The 15,193-nt window shown below is 37.8% G+C and overlaps 1 protein-coding gene across 2 annotated transcripts in view; it reads left to right on the top strand.

The window, feature by feature from the left end:
* The window catches only part of Tomosyn (syntaxin-binding protein tomosyn), a 1,160,105-nt gene that overhangs the window by 1,093,710 nt on the left and 51,202 nt on the right, over positions 1-15,193 (top strand). For both annotated transcript variants that reach the window (XM_067137527.2, XM_067137528.2), the window contains 2 exons: positions 6,764-6,859; positions 14,693-14,817. In XM_067137527.2, the coding sequence (XP_066993628.2) occupies positions 6,764-6,859; positions 14,693-14,817 (221 nt within the window). The remainder of the gene's footprint in view (positions 1-6,763; positions 6,860-14,692; positions 14,818-15,193) is intronic.

Genomic DNA, 15,193 nt, shown 5'->3' with positions numbered 1-15,193 from the left:
CTGAAATACAGCTAGAAATTTCCTTTGTGTCACTGTAACACTTTTTGATTTGCAATAAAAGATAACTGTTTTGGCGTGTTGCTGAACGGAGAGTCAGCTGTGGTCGGCCATGGCAGAAAGCTCACTGGAATGCAGGCATTCGGAGACAAAGCAACAGTGTCACCTTTACAGTTATTTCCATGGATCACGGAAGGTGTGTGCGAAATTTGAACAACATAGTACATAAGTTGCATTTTATATTTTCTTTTCAAATGTGTCAACTATTCATGCACCACCCTGTAGAAGAATGGGTTTTCAAATATGGTTATGATTCAAGTAGCTAAGATTTTCAGTCATTTTTCGAGTAGCTTAAGCAGGAAGTTACACACTTACTCAGGCTGCTACAATTACCTGACCTAAATATGAATGAGCTATCTGCTCTTTTTTTAAAGTAATGTTAAGCACATATACCCTTGTTTAACGCTAAAGGAACTTGAAAAGCTTTTGTATGAAAAGTGTGATTATACCGTTTAATTAAACATTATCAGGGAGTTCACAATCCATTATAAAGTAGTGTATAATAAATGTACTAATAAAATATGCTCTTCATTTACTGGGTGTTAACATTATCTTCCACTGCTTGTAAAGACCTAATTGTGTATATTGTTTCATGCATTTCACAGTTCCTTCAGAACAGGCGGCCATAAAATTATCTTGTATCATATATTCATTTCCTTTAAAATAAAGTCTGTGTACGTTTCCATCCCCATTTGTATAGGTCTCATAACATAAGATACTGAAGATAGTTTATGTATAGAATCACTTGTATAGAATTTCTACATTAAAAATGAATTGTTGTGATATAACACTTTTAGGCAGTTGTATAACAAGCAGGATACTGTAGTGTGGGGTAAACTTAGATTAACTAATTGGAGAACATGTTAATGTAATGAATTGTCTTATTATTAAACATTAAATTATACATATAGAATGAGTTTGCCAGATATAACTGTCAATTAATTCAGTATTCTTAGATTTTTTCACTTACATCATCCTCACCATGTAGTTGGATCTTTTCAGTCCTAATGCCATAACCAGCACCATTGTCATTCTGCAAACAGGCATTTATGTCACTATCATCTACTCCGAACAACCAGAAATGTTTACAAATATTTCAAGGAATTCGGCATTTATGTCACTATCATCTACAACCGAACAACCAGGAATGTTTACAAATATTTCAAGGAATTCAGAGGTGTTGATAATACGGGAACAAAAAGACTTACCATAAGTATGACAGGTCATACATATCAAAGATAGGAAATTTTGTTGAACCCTCTGGCAGTTTAGTAGTCATGAAATGAAATCATATTAATCACCCTCAAGGACATATATGTTTGTGTAGCAATTGTTTAAGTTGTGCAATGTTTGTTTCTGAGAAGAGTCTAGTAGAAGCCAGGTGTGCACCTTTCTGTTTAAGAGACTTCAAGACAGCCTCAAAATGTAACCTTGAAAGATAATTTTCATCATTAGTTCTCTATCATGACAGCAATTTTCATCATTAGTTCTCTATCATGACAGCATGTGATTATAACACTTTTAGACCAAGCTTAATAGCTGCAGTCGCTTAAGTGCGGCCAGTATCCAGTATTCGGGAGATAGTGTGTTCGAACCCCACTGTCGGCAGCCCTGAAGATGGTTTTCCGTGGTTTCCCATTTTCACACCAGGCAAATGCTGGGACTATACCTTAATTAAGGCCACGGCCGCTTCCTTCCCACTCCTAGCCCTTTCCTGTCCCATCGTCACCGTAAGACCTATCTCTATCGATGCGATGTAAAGCAACTTGTAAAAAATAAATAAATAAATAAATAAATAAATAAATAAATAAATATGTTCTGCACAAGTGATTCTGCACATAAACTGTCTTCAGTATGGTATGTTATGAGACCTGTACAACTTGGGGTGGTGATTTTAACACCAAGATATTTCTAAAATATCCTCCATTGATAATGGCACAATATGTTTTCAAATTCTGTTATGTTGTGTAGGTAGTTATTTACAGCATTATTTATTTAATGTTAGCTCTGGAGAACATTATGGACACTTTTGTGATGAAAAAAGCCTTTCTGCATTATTGTTTTTGACTTAATGAATACCGGTAATATTTAAAACTTTAACTATTTTCATTGAAGACACATGATGAACAATACCAATTTAAGTTTCTGTAAAAATGAGTACCTCAAAGAAAATAACTACATTAATACAAAAATATTTATCTGAAACAACCAGTCTTTTCTCTCTCAACTGACTGCAGAATTTTTACTGCAGAGTTTAAGAAAAATGTCTATTTAATGCTTGCCGATGATTTGTTTCTGCTTTAGATTGGTTGAAAGAGTATTTTGTGCATTTGTTATTGCATATCAAAGGGGTCCTCATGTTGGTTGTTGGGTGATCTACTAGAATAACTGTGTTCCTTCTCTGTTAACATGTAATACAATTGAACTTATTGTCTTAGATCTGGAGTAGGTGATACTTAAATTGGGTGTTTTTCTTTGTATTTGTATTTGTTTTTACCCTCCTATTTAGTATATTCAAATTAGAGATGGTTGATTTTAAGCATAATGGTACGTAATTATAAACATTTCATAATAGGTTGTTTACATCACCTGGTGATTAGTTTAAAATTGTCTGCTATGGAACTAAGTACCTCCATTTTCATTTACCTCTGTAGTAATTTCTGGTTCCTTAATTCTCACCTTCAAATCATGAAACACAAATTCTCACCATTTCCTTTAGGTTTCTTTCTACTTCTCTTATACTTTATGGGTAAATCCTTTAGATGCTATCTTCCTCTATTCATATCACATGACTCCCCATTGTCAGAGCTGTTTCATATACACAAGTTCATCCACTGTGTTCATTGTAATTTGTACTTTATCTCATTACAAGTACTTTCCTGGCCTATTTCCTACCTCATACTAGCAATAATTCTTGCTTCTTTCATATCTGGTACCATCAGCTTAGACCAAGACTTCCTCTCCATGTCTTTTGTTCTCGTAGGGTGAGGAAAATCCTATATACTGATAATAAAAAACAATTGTTGTTGTTTATTTGTAATGGAATAGTTGTTAGGGCAGTTGTACTATGGTAACTCTGCACTTCATTTTGAATGTATGTTATTGGGTAATCAGCCTGAAGGCTGGTCTGATCCTCTACAGCTCCATCAAATAACAGATGTATAGTTTTCAGCAGTGCTAGAAAATTATACTTTTATTATTAATTTATTGATTTTTAAATACTTTTAAGTAGTTTTGGATATTACCAGTATATTACACACTTTCATTCAACAGTGTTGCTATTTCTTGATGGATGAAGAATATTTTCATCTGTCCCTCGGCACAGGTCAGAGCAAAGTGTAGCTTCCAGTGAAGTCCCAGTCTCATCTATGGCTGTGACAATATAGAAGCTACTGGGATATGGGTGGTGCTGAGTAATGACATTCAGAGCACAACCAGTGCATCTGAGGGTTGTGAAAGGTATTGCTCATAGGGTTAGTCATGCTACAGTAGCACTTTCTGGCCCAGTGGGGAAAGCATTGACAAACTATCTCACTCCTCATCCTGCTAGTATGCCTCATTTTGACCATTGGTTTTTGCAGTTTCCTTATAACCGCATAACCTTTGGTGGTGTTATTTGAGGATCCAACCAGCCTCTGGGCTGATGACCTAACAGACAGACAGACAGACAGACAGACAGACAGACAGACAGACAGACAGACAGACAGACAGACAGACAGACAGACAGACAGACAGACAGACAGACAGACATGTCTCATTATGGTGTTACCATTGGTTTTGCGGTTTTCTTATAACTACATAACATTTGATGGTGATATTTGAGGATCCAACCAGCCTTTGCGCTTATGATCTAGCTAACTAACAAACACAGACAAGACTAGGCAGGTACTTTTTGTATTTATTAAAAAATATCTCTCTCAAAGCTGAGCTCATATAAACCAGACATTTAGTATCATTGTTGTATGAGCATCTGAACATTCTTACCCTGCATGTTGTTTCTGGAAGTTTCATCAGGTGGAAGTTCTAAAGCTTTCACGGCCCATACTTATAGACATGATGTAGACTTTAGGGCTTATGCCATGTCAAGAAAATAAGGTGTTCTCGTGGACAGTAGAAATTCTTCTGATGATGCAGAGCAAAGTTCTCTGTGAAACGTAAAGAATTTCACCTTATTTTCTTGACACGGCATAAGCCCAAAAGCTTATATCATGTCTACAATCTCTTTAATAGTTGGGAGTGAAGCAATAGATATTGCCAACAATTTCAGTTATTAAGGTAAATTTGTTTCCTTGGACAATATTGTTCTTCTTCCTTGACTTTTTCCAATTGCTTGGGGATTCAGCATTACATTGGGCTAGTTTAACGGTTGGATACTTTTCCTGATGCAAATCTACATTGAAAATATTAATTGGGAAAAGTTGAGGAAGAAGAATGATTTTGCCCAAGGAAAAAAAAAAAAATCTTAATTCAATGACACACTAGTACATGTTATTGTAGTGGTTTATAGGGCAATATGTTGTTTGTAAATGAAGGTGTGTTTTAAGATGAACAGAAACACCTAGCCCTGAGTTAGAGGAATTAATCAGATGCAGGTAAAATCCCCAGCCCAGGAATGATTTGAACCCTCTACCCTCTGAACCAAAGGCGACTATGTTGATCATTCAGCTTGGGAGTCAATCTTCTCAGACAGTATCATAAAGTAAGAAATTGACCGTAGAATTCATCATCATCATCATCATAATAATCATCATCATCATCATCATCTGCAGTTTCCAGCTGTTGGCCGGGTCTGCTTGGAACATAAGCCTCTCAATCTTCTCTTGTCTTCCCACCACTTCTCCCTAGTCACTCTTGCCCAGTCCTCTCCTCTTCTCTGTACACACTCTTCCACTCCTTTTATTCACCTGTCTCTTGGTCTTCCTCTTGGCTGTTTACCTGTTATCTCCATTTTGTGCATCCTCCCCAGTATCCTTTCCTCTGTCATTCCCTTCATGTGTCCATACCATCTAAGTCTAGATGCCTCTGTCCTACTCTGTAGTGGCTCTTCTTTTACTATATCTCGAACCCTCTCATTTCTCATCTTATCCCATCTTGTCACTCCTATCTTGCTTCTCAGAAATTTCATTTCACTTGCCTGTATTCTATTCACGGCTCTCTGACTCATTACCCAAGTCTCAGCTGCGTACGTCAGAATAGGCATATAGTACATCCTGTATATCACCCTTTTGCTCCTCTGAGGGACATCCTTGCTCCAAACCAGGCTTCTGACACTTTTCAGGAATGCTCCTGTTTGTCTTCCACGCTCGATTATTATTTCCTCATCATTTCTTCCACTTTCTTCTATGATACTTTCCAAGTACTTGAAACTTTCTACACCGGGCGAGTTGGCCGTGCGCGTAGAGGTGCGCGGCTGTGAGCTTGCATCCGGGAGATAGTAGGTTCGAATCCCACTATCGGCAGCCCTGAAGATGGTTTTCCGTGGTTTCCCATTTTCACACCAGGCAAATGCTGGGGCTGTACCTTAATTAAGGCCACGGCCGCTTCCTTCCAATTCCTAGGCCTTTCCTATCCCATCGTCGCCATAAGACCTATCTGTGTCGGTGCGACGTAAAGCCCCTAGCAAAAAAAAAGAAACTTTATACCTTCCTAACCTGTTCCCCTCCAAGCAATATGCCTCTACCGGGCGAGTTGGCCGTGCAGTTAGGGGCGTGCGGCTGTGAGCATGCATCCGGGAGATAGGGGGTTCAAATCTCACTGTTGGCAGCCCTGAAGATGGTTTTCCGTGGTTTCCCATTTTCATAGCAGGCAAATGCTGGGGCTGTACCTTAATTAAGGCCACGGCCATTTCCTTCCAACTCCTAGGCCTTTCCTATCCTATGGTCGCCATAAGACCTATCTGTGTCTGTGCGACGTAAAGCCACTAGCAATATCCCTCTCGTAGGTCTCCCCTTCTTTCTGCCCTTTCCTTCACCCTATTCTGTATTGGAAATTCTTTGTTAGAACTTTCTTTCATTATTTTCATCCCTGAAAGCTCTCCTCTTTATTAATACTCTGTATTTACACTTACACTTGACTTCATTACTCTGCAGTATATTTGCAAAATAATTCCTCTATTTAATGTATTTTCAGCATAGCAGTATTGCAAATCGCATGATGTCCACACTTCCAGTGTACTTGTTATTTCTTATTATACCATTGTGAAGGGAGGTGAGAATGAAAGTAAATTTTCTCGTGTAACTTCTGCCAGACTTTTTGTGGGCAAGTGGTTACCATACCATCTCTAGTTTGAATATCATGTTACCAATACTGTTTATGTTAATATCAATGTGGAAATCTTTGTGTAAGTGATTGGAGTAATTTTCATCTGTAGCATAATAAGCTGTGTCTTGGTGCTGTACTGTGATCTTTGTAATAATTTGAATCCAAATTATGAGAACATCTTTATGTTGTTAAATGAATATCTATTTAGGCAATGCTAATGGTATGATTGTCCACTCAACCTGCCCTTTTCTCTTATTTTGTTTGGTTTGCACTTGTTTTTGTTAAGATTTGTATATTCCTTCACCTTTGTAAAAATATATGCCTCAATTATCACTGTATTGTTTAGAGTACCTACTTTAGTGTCTCTTTTATAATGATATTTTTGTTTTTAACATCAATAGTTGGAGTTTTTTTACAATTTTTATTAAAACATTTTCTTTTTCAGGATAGCACGGACATTCTGCTTTAGTAATCGTGGACATGGATTATATCTTTGTTCTCCTAGTGAAGTGCAAAAGTTTACTGTGTCTTCGGAATTCTGGTAAGATTTTTATTTTAGTTTGTTCGTAATAGTTGGTGATAAATTTTAAGTCAAGTGTATTTCAAGGTATACTGATTATTTGTAGCATTAAAGTATTCTTCAGTATTAACATAGTAATGGAAATGTTCAAATTAAATAACCATTCTGTTTTTCACACCCCAGATAGTTTTGTTCAGCTCTGCTGTAAAATTTCCTTTGCCAACTTCAGGTCCCTTTTTGTGCTATTGGTCACGTATTTTACTTTAACTGAGTTTCCCGGTCGACTGGTCATACAAGGAACCCATCCCACTTTGAGATGTGGAAAGTAAAATGGTGTTGATATTACCGACAGCCCAACATAATGTACAGTTTTCATTTGCAATATTAGTCATGAGTGAAGAAACTTTATCCTTAGAAAAAGATGGAAAATTTACCTTTGGTCAGTACAAAATGCATCTGCCTCTGAATAGAAAATGATCTATAGGTGATAGGAGTTACCTTTCATAAAGTAATTATCGTCAGAGTTCACAGGGTAATCAAAGCCGACTTTTGACTTGCCCTATGAGCAGTGAATGAAAAACTGATCTTAATAAAAATTGAATTCTTTTTGTGTGGTAAACCATTAAGGATGTCCATATATGAGTAACAACTCTTCAAAACTCACATTCAGTCACTGAATTTAAAAAAAAAAATGTTTTACTGCATTGGAGACTAAAAAACAGGACATTTACAGTGATAAAAGAAGACAAGGAGAAAAAGCAGAGGACACACGAAGAAGGATTATTTTTTGTAACAAAGTAACATTAAACTTAGGCTTGCATATTTAATTTAAATTGAAATTAATTTACATTAGAAATGTTTATCTGACATAAGAATATTTCAAATTTTTCTAAGATATGTGGCCTATTTAATAGATATTTGTAAAATCAATGCAAGAGTATTGCTTGAAATTGTGCTGCAACATGATTACATCAGAATTCAAAATATCTTTTATAGATTCTACAGTATTTTGAATTTTGATGCAAGTTAGATTAGGCTTATAACCAAAAATTATTTTTCATGTGTTCTAAGTCATTTAGGTATCTTTTGGTTAAGGCTAAATCATGCCACTTGTTTTTCCCAAATTGCTCAGTTGTGTGTTAATACAGTATAAGTGAGCTCTGGAATCTTCATGAACCAAGGATTTGTTGTATAATATTCTAGGTGTTTGTAGATGTCTTTAGGTTATTTGCCATAGTGACAAACTTGTTTCAAGATCTGGAACAGGAACTTATGAAGGATTTCTCAATTTTGGTGTAGAATCTTCTAGATATCTTGTAGTAATACTGTGTTGTAAGAAGGCAGAATTATCTAGAATCATAAGCCAGTATATATATATGAGTGATGAAAGAGATAGCAGAGTGGGTAGTTAAAGAAGAATATTATGGAGTTTTGTTGTTGATACTGCTGCGGCATATCAATCATGGTGGTTTATCATACGACCGTACGAGAGAAGTTCAGTAGAATGCTGTGCTGATGGTCAGTATGTTGCTGCTGTTATACTGACTCCATGATGATGAGTCATTCATAAACTACTGTGTATTTTGTATGTGATCAACTCAGTGAGCAAGTTGTAAGTTCAGATAGTCAATTGTTGATGAGCAAGCTATCATAGATCAGTCGTACCATAGTGATACTGCTTTGCGGATCACTTAAAAATTGTTGTGTATATATTTTAACATGTTATCATGCTGTATTTATGTTAGTGAATACATGTATAAGTGTAGTCAGTGATAGTAGTGATGTTATCATTTCTACTACGTTGCTACACCTACATCAATTTGTTATCAGCCCTTTGTGATATAAGTGAAAAAGGTTATGCAAGTTATGTGTATAACCAAAAATTTTTTTTTTATGTGCTGTAAGTCATTCAGGAATTTTTTGGTTAAGGATACATCATGCCTATCATCACCTGTATTTTCCAAATTGCTCAGGAAATCCCTCCAGTTGTGTGTTAATTTAAATGAGCTCTGGAATCTTCATGTACCAAGGACGTGTTATGTAATGTATACATAATTGGTACAATGACAAAGCTTTTTTTATAAACTGTTGTACTTCTTTCATAAGTTCCTCATTTTCTTCCACCCTCACTATTTCATACAAAGAAACCTTGAAATCTATTTTCTAAAACTCCATCTTCATAAATGAGAATTTCTAAAATTTCAGCAAAGGAACTGCATTGGAAAGATGGCTTCAAAGAATATGAACACTGAAGATAAGCTTCATTTGATCAGTTCTCAGGAAACTGAATTAGAATCTTAACACCTTCACTCCCATGGAGGAGTATGGTTGTTTAAGCACAGTCTTCTTTGGCCCATATGGGAGTAAAGTCGTTTAGCACTTGTGCAGTATAGTGTGCTCCGATATGCTTGTGTTTTCGGAGACCAGAAGAGTTAGTTTTTTCTTCTCGTAGATAACTCAAGTGTCCTCTTTTCTCGAGTGTTCAACCCTTCCGTTGTGTTCTTTTACTCATTGTTTACAAGCCAATTTTGATGTTTCTCAAACTGATTGAAATTGCAGGTATCGGTGGCTGTGTAGTAGACAAACCTATGAACGAGTAAATTTTGTAGTAATAAGAGTGATTCCGGAAAAAGGAATATGTCATATTTTGTGATGATCTGATAGCTTCATTTGTAAAAGCGAGTCTGATTATGTGCGCAGTTAAAGCGCTGGAAGGATGAATAGTAATTTGGACAGGGACAATGACCAAGATTCCTTTCTGTTGCCCATCGGCTCCAATAATTGACGTACGTATGGGTGTAAATAAAAACAGTGAGGAAAACAAGATATGTCTTTCGTAAATATTTTTCCAGTAATGATTTCTTTAATATGCACTAATGTAGAACTCAGCAGTCAAGCAAGCGGCTCTATAAAAATGGCTGGGCCCCAGCAGTGGCAAGCTGCTCAGGCAGCTGGTAGTGAAAGAGTTAAGTGGTCTAGATTGAACCTTGTCTTAAGAATGCCATAATAATTGTTCAAATTTGTCATGAACAAAGGTATATCTTTGATATGAAGCTATATTTTGCTCTATGCTATCACTGCAGCAATATTTGAATGGCCAGTCACTTTGGTGATATGCGATAGTTAATACTGTTTGATAAGTACCAGTGGTATGTAAATGGTTAGTGCATTTTAAGTACATATTTTTGTTTTAATGCAGGTTCTCCTCATGAAATGAAGTTGATACAAACCTATTAATATTATTTTCTTATGAAAAATGCTCCTTATATCAGCCATACTAATAAGTAAATTGTCCTGGTTTTGGACCATTTAGTTGTAACCATGTCCTGGTTTTGGACTTTTAGGTTATGACAACCCTGTCATTGCACTTCACCTTCTAGGGTATATATTACGAGGGCCATCCGAAAAGTAGTACCCGTTAGCGCCGTATGAAGCGCTGACGAATCGGGTAGCCGCTGGTCAAGGTCAGACCGTGTCAGTGGCTTGCCTGCCTGCTCTGTGCGAGGTTGCATGATGTTAGCATTGCCTGTGTTGTGTCTGTAATTGTTTAAAATGTTTAAACAAATTGAAAACCCCGCCAGTTGTGAAGTGTGGGCCGTAATTTAATTTCTTAATGCACGAAACGTTCGACCTTGTGATATTCATCGCCAATTAACGGAGGTGTATGGAGACAATGTAATGGACAAGTCATCTGTTTGGCGCTGATGTCGCAACTTCAACCTGGGGAGGGGGAATACACACGACAAGGAGCGTTCAGGGAGACCATCTGTCATTACAGACCAACTGCTGAGCGCAGTAGGCGAATGCGTGAGGAACGATCGGCGCGTCACAATTGATGAACTCTGTGAACCTTTTCCTAATGTGTCTCAAACAATTGTTCATGAAATTGTCAAAGACCATCTGCATTATTCAAAAATCTGTGCAAGGTGGGTCCCTCACATGCTTACAGAGGAGCACAAAACCAAGCGTATGGGTGCAGCACTGATGTTTCTGGGATGTTATTCCGATGAAGGAGACTCTTTCCTGACTCGCATCATTACTGGGGACGAAACATGGGTTTGTTATGCATCACCTGAGGGTAAACGACAGTCAATGTAGTGGCATCGTGCTCATTCACCAACCAAACCAAAAAAATTCAAGACAGTTCTGTCCACCAGGAAACTCTTGGCAACTGTTTTCTGAGGTCGCTGAGGTGTACTGCTCATTGATTTTATGGTCTGTGGAGACACAATTAATGCTAATGCATATTTGGAACATTAAAGAAATTACGGAGGGCAATACAAAATCGACGGTGAGGTCTATTGTCTACAGGTGTCATTCTCCTTCATGACAATGCCAGGCCTCGTGCAGCTGCAATAACACAACAACTTTTGCAGCAATTCAAATGGGAAACCTTCGATCATCCTCCGTTTAGCCTGGACTTGGCCTCTTCGGATTTTCATCTCTTTACGAAGCGTAAAGACTTTCTGGTGGGAAAAAGATTTGACAGCGATGAAGAACTTAAACAAGCCCTGACTATGTATCTCAATACGCTGGCGGCAGAGGACTATGACGCTGGAATACAAAAACTCATCCCACGTTATGACAAATACCTAAATTTGCTTAGAGATTATATGGAGAAGTAGTGTAAAGTATGCTCTTTCCAATAAAAATGGGTATATTTGTTAATATTTACTCCTGTGTCTTTATTGCACAAACGGGTACCACTTTCCGGATGGCCTTCGTAGTATAGATTGTGTTTGTCTGAATGGAAATAAATTTCACTTTAATACTGTTTCTCATATTACCCTCAATATTTATGCTTACTGCAGTTAAGGAGCATTTGAGACCAATTCTACAGTATATTTGAGCTACTTGGAGGCAGTCATTTAATCTACTGCGTCTTTGCACACCATATTTGTTATTCTGTTACTATGAGCACAAAGAATGGTGATTTACTGCTACTAACATGGGAGCATGCGATGTATAGTTGTCCGTGCGAGAAGCAGCGTGACCTGAGGTCAACTCCAGCAACTTTCAGAGTCTGACCCTGTGACTTGTTGATAGTCATCGCAAAGCGTGGACTGATGGGGAACTGAATACACTTGAACTGGAATGGGTAGTTCATAGAAAATCAGTGGAATTCTTGATATGAACATGGACTCTCCTTTGCCACAATCAATGATTATAACTGCCTCAATCACATGCCTGTACAATGCCATTAGTTATAGCCTAGTGCCATTGCAAAGTTTTGGAGGGGACTGATTTTTGTGAAGCATGATGGGCGCTCCTATTGTCAGAGTTATAATATGCACTGGCATCCCAGAGGCTGTGATAGAAGTGAGGAATTCAACATGATAGTCCACCACGTCTTCCTGATTGACAACTCAGTTCACCATCATATATATCACTGCCTGTGCTCGAAGTCTATTCATCATGATCCCATTGATAGCTTTGGCTTCGTTGTTGGTCAGAGTTAGTATTGCTTCCTCTCAGAGCCGTTCAGCCAATTGCAGGCTTATTTCTTGAGTACTGGGATATACTTTGTTGATGACTTCACCGAAACTCGGAAGTGATGTACAAATTCCCATCATCCCCTTGCCAGTAGAGAGGAGGAAAATCGTGCACTGTTCGGCTTGCTTGCCTCCAAGATTAACTTTCACATTTCAAGTGAGTGAGTGTTTATGAATAAATGATCATAGAATTGATCTTTTCATAGAGCCATTAACTTCACCTGCTCGGGTTCCTCAGGTAAAAACAGGCAAAATCTATCAAAAGTCACCAGAGAATAGAATTTACTCCACCAGAAAATATGTTTCAACTGCAAATCTTTTGTGTGCCATTGTGCAGTCATCGCATATAATCAATACACAGACCTGCAAAACTCAGTGTTATGCAGATCAGTGGGCACTTTAAGCATAGAATGTGCTGTCGTACCTCCCAATAGAAGAATGGCAATTCGGAGGATGCAATTGCGACACCAATCTTGCCATCTCCTGTGAGTTCTAATAACAAACTGATTGGAACGTGTTGTCAGTGTCACCAGGGGAATCAGTGAAAAACATTTTGCTACTCTTTGCTCCGACACAATAAAAATACCTCTCAGTAAATTAATTAAGCAGTCAGTTTTGGTTCATTAAAGAGAATGTTGTTTGCAATGCTATTCCTGCAGTAGCTCGTTTCTCTAAGATGATATAAGTTTAAGCTTTTGCACTTTATCAGGAGCAGGAAGACAGTAATGAATCAATTGCTGACCACCTACCGATGAAGCAGTGTCTTACATTGATTGAAGACATTCATTTTCTGCATTTATGTTCTGCATTCCCATAGTGTCTGTGGCAGGTGGTGACTCTTCGAAAGTTCTCAGCCATGCTTTCCCTGTACTTGTCCCACAAATGTAATGGATCAGCTGGAGAACAGAATACAGCCTGCCGCTGACTTTGATCCATCAGCCTGGTATTCCTCTGCTCTTCACTGTCTGCAGCTCAGCAAGTTGACTGGTGCTGTCTTTGCTCACTGAGTCATGCCTGCTGTCATTATTTGGGCGTAGGGCTAGGATAGGTACTTTGGTACTCGAAATGAGGAATTACCCAAGCATTTCCCTGGAATATGGGGGGGAACTACATGGAATTACCATGTTGACGGCGGCTGGTGTAGGCATCAAGATTTGAACTCCAGGCCTCTGAATAGTATGGTGAATAAGGGCCTTAACCGAAGAAGTACAGAAAATGCTCAGAAAACAGTACCGTAAGAACATCAGTCTTAGAGTGTCACAGAACAAATTAGGAGCTCTTGCACAATAGTGTTTCACTTCCAAGCGATGCAGTGGCTGGCAAACACTGGAATTGGTGCAACCAACTGAAAACATGCAGACAATGTAATTGAGTTCAAATGTTCACTCTGCCATTAAGATTTAGACTGTAAAACAAATCAAAACCTATGGCACAACAGCCTCAAAAGGCCTTGGCCTATTCTAATGAGCCAAAAGGCCTGCAGATTATGAGGTGTTCCATGGTCAGCTTGACAAATCCTCTTGTCTGTTATTCTTATTTCTAGACCAGCGCCACTATCTCATCATCAAATAGCTCTTCAATTGTAGGCTGTGGACTTCGGACCAGCCCTCTGATCCAGGTAAAAATCCATGACCTGGCCAGGAATCCAATCCAGGGTCTCCGGGTAAGAGGCATGTTACCATACTTCACAGGACTGACAGACTGTAAAATATTCCTTTAATAATCTCTCTCTTATTATTCCTCATATCGAAAAAGTGTACAGGAGAAAAAGGTTTTAGAAATAAATTTCCATTTAAAGCTTGTCATGAATATTTTGTTGGTTTTGGTCTTCCTATTAAACCCCAGTCCATTCAGGTATTTTGAAATGGTATGAATCCTAAATCCTACCTTTGGTTAGGTGGATTCTAAATATGAAGTTTGGTTGAAGTATGTCTGGTAGTTTTCCAGTTATTAGAAATCAGACAGACACCAAAGCTAAAAAATCTGTAGATGTTCATTGCTACGCCCGAAACAGATAACTATAAGAAAACTTTGCCAAAATCAATATGCACACACATGGTTAATTTGATTTTACTCTATTATATAGATAGACAGATGGATTTGTTTGTTTGTTTGAATCTTCATGTTATGTGGTCTTTAATGTTTCCAGAGCTTGTCAGTACTTCTTGGTACACTAACTTATTGTTTTAATTATAGAAATTTTGTAGAAAGAGAAAAATCTTACTTAACATTTTTGTGTATTTTCATACATATACATACCTTAGTGTTGATTAGAATGAATTTGAATGTCTGCTACATTATTTATCAGGAGAGGTCTTTGTTTCTCAAGTGTTATATTTAATCAGTCTGTCTATTTCTGCAGCTTGAGCTTACAAGAGATGGTGGGTGAACTTTTTCTCCCACATGACATGCCTGAACCCCCAAAGGAGAGCTTCTTCAAGGGTTTGTTTGGAGGAGGCTCACGTTCACTTGATCGGGAAGAATTATGTAAGTATTCCTGCAAATTCATATATCTGCAAGTTGTTATTGTGGCCTTTTTTTTTTTTTTTTTTTTACAATGTAGATCAATCTTTTATGACCATTCTTCCTGCTACTTTCTGGCTATGGCTACTAATTGGTATCAGGAGGTGTAGTAGGAGGAGGTCATTTTGTGTGTCCAGACTGACAAATCCAATGACTTTCAAATGTCCTGTTAAAGATCTCTATAATTCTTCATGCAGAATGGGCAGGGCAGCCATCTTGTTGGTACCACCTGGATGTTCTGTGGAATGTCTTCCAATAATTGTGGCAGTACTTCTGTTAAGAATTGAAATTCTTACATCTATTTAATGTCCTGCTAATGAAATAGGAACCATTTATTTGA

Source organism: Anabrus simplex, chromosome 1, assembly GCF_040414725.1.
Source record: "Anabrus simplex isolate iqAnaSimp1 chromosome 1, ASM4041472v1, whole genome shotgun sequence".
NCBI lineage: Eukaryota > Metazoa > Arthropoda > Insecta > Orthoptera > Tettigoniidae > Anabrus > Anabrus simplex.
Note: the sequence above shows the minus strand (reverse complement) of the source record. Positions and strands in the feature narration are given on the sequence as shown.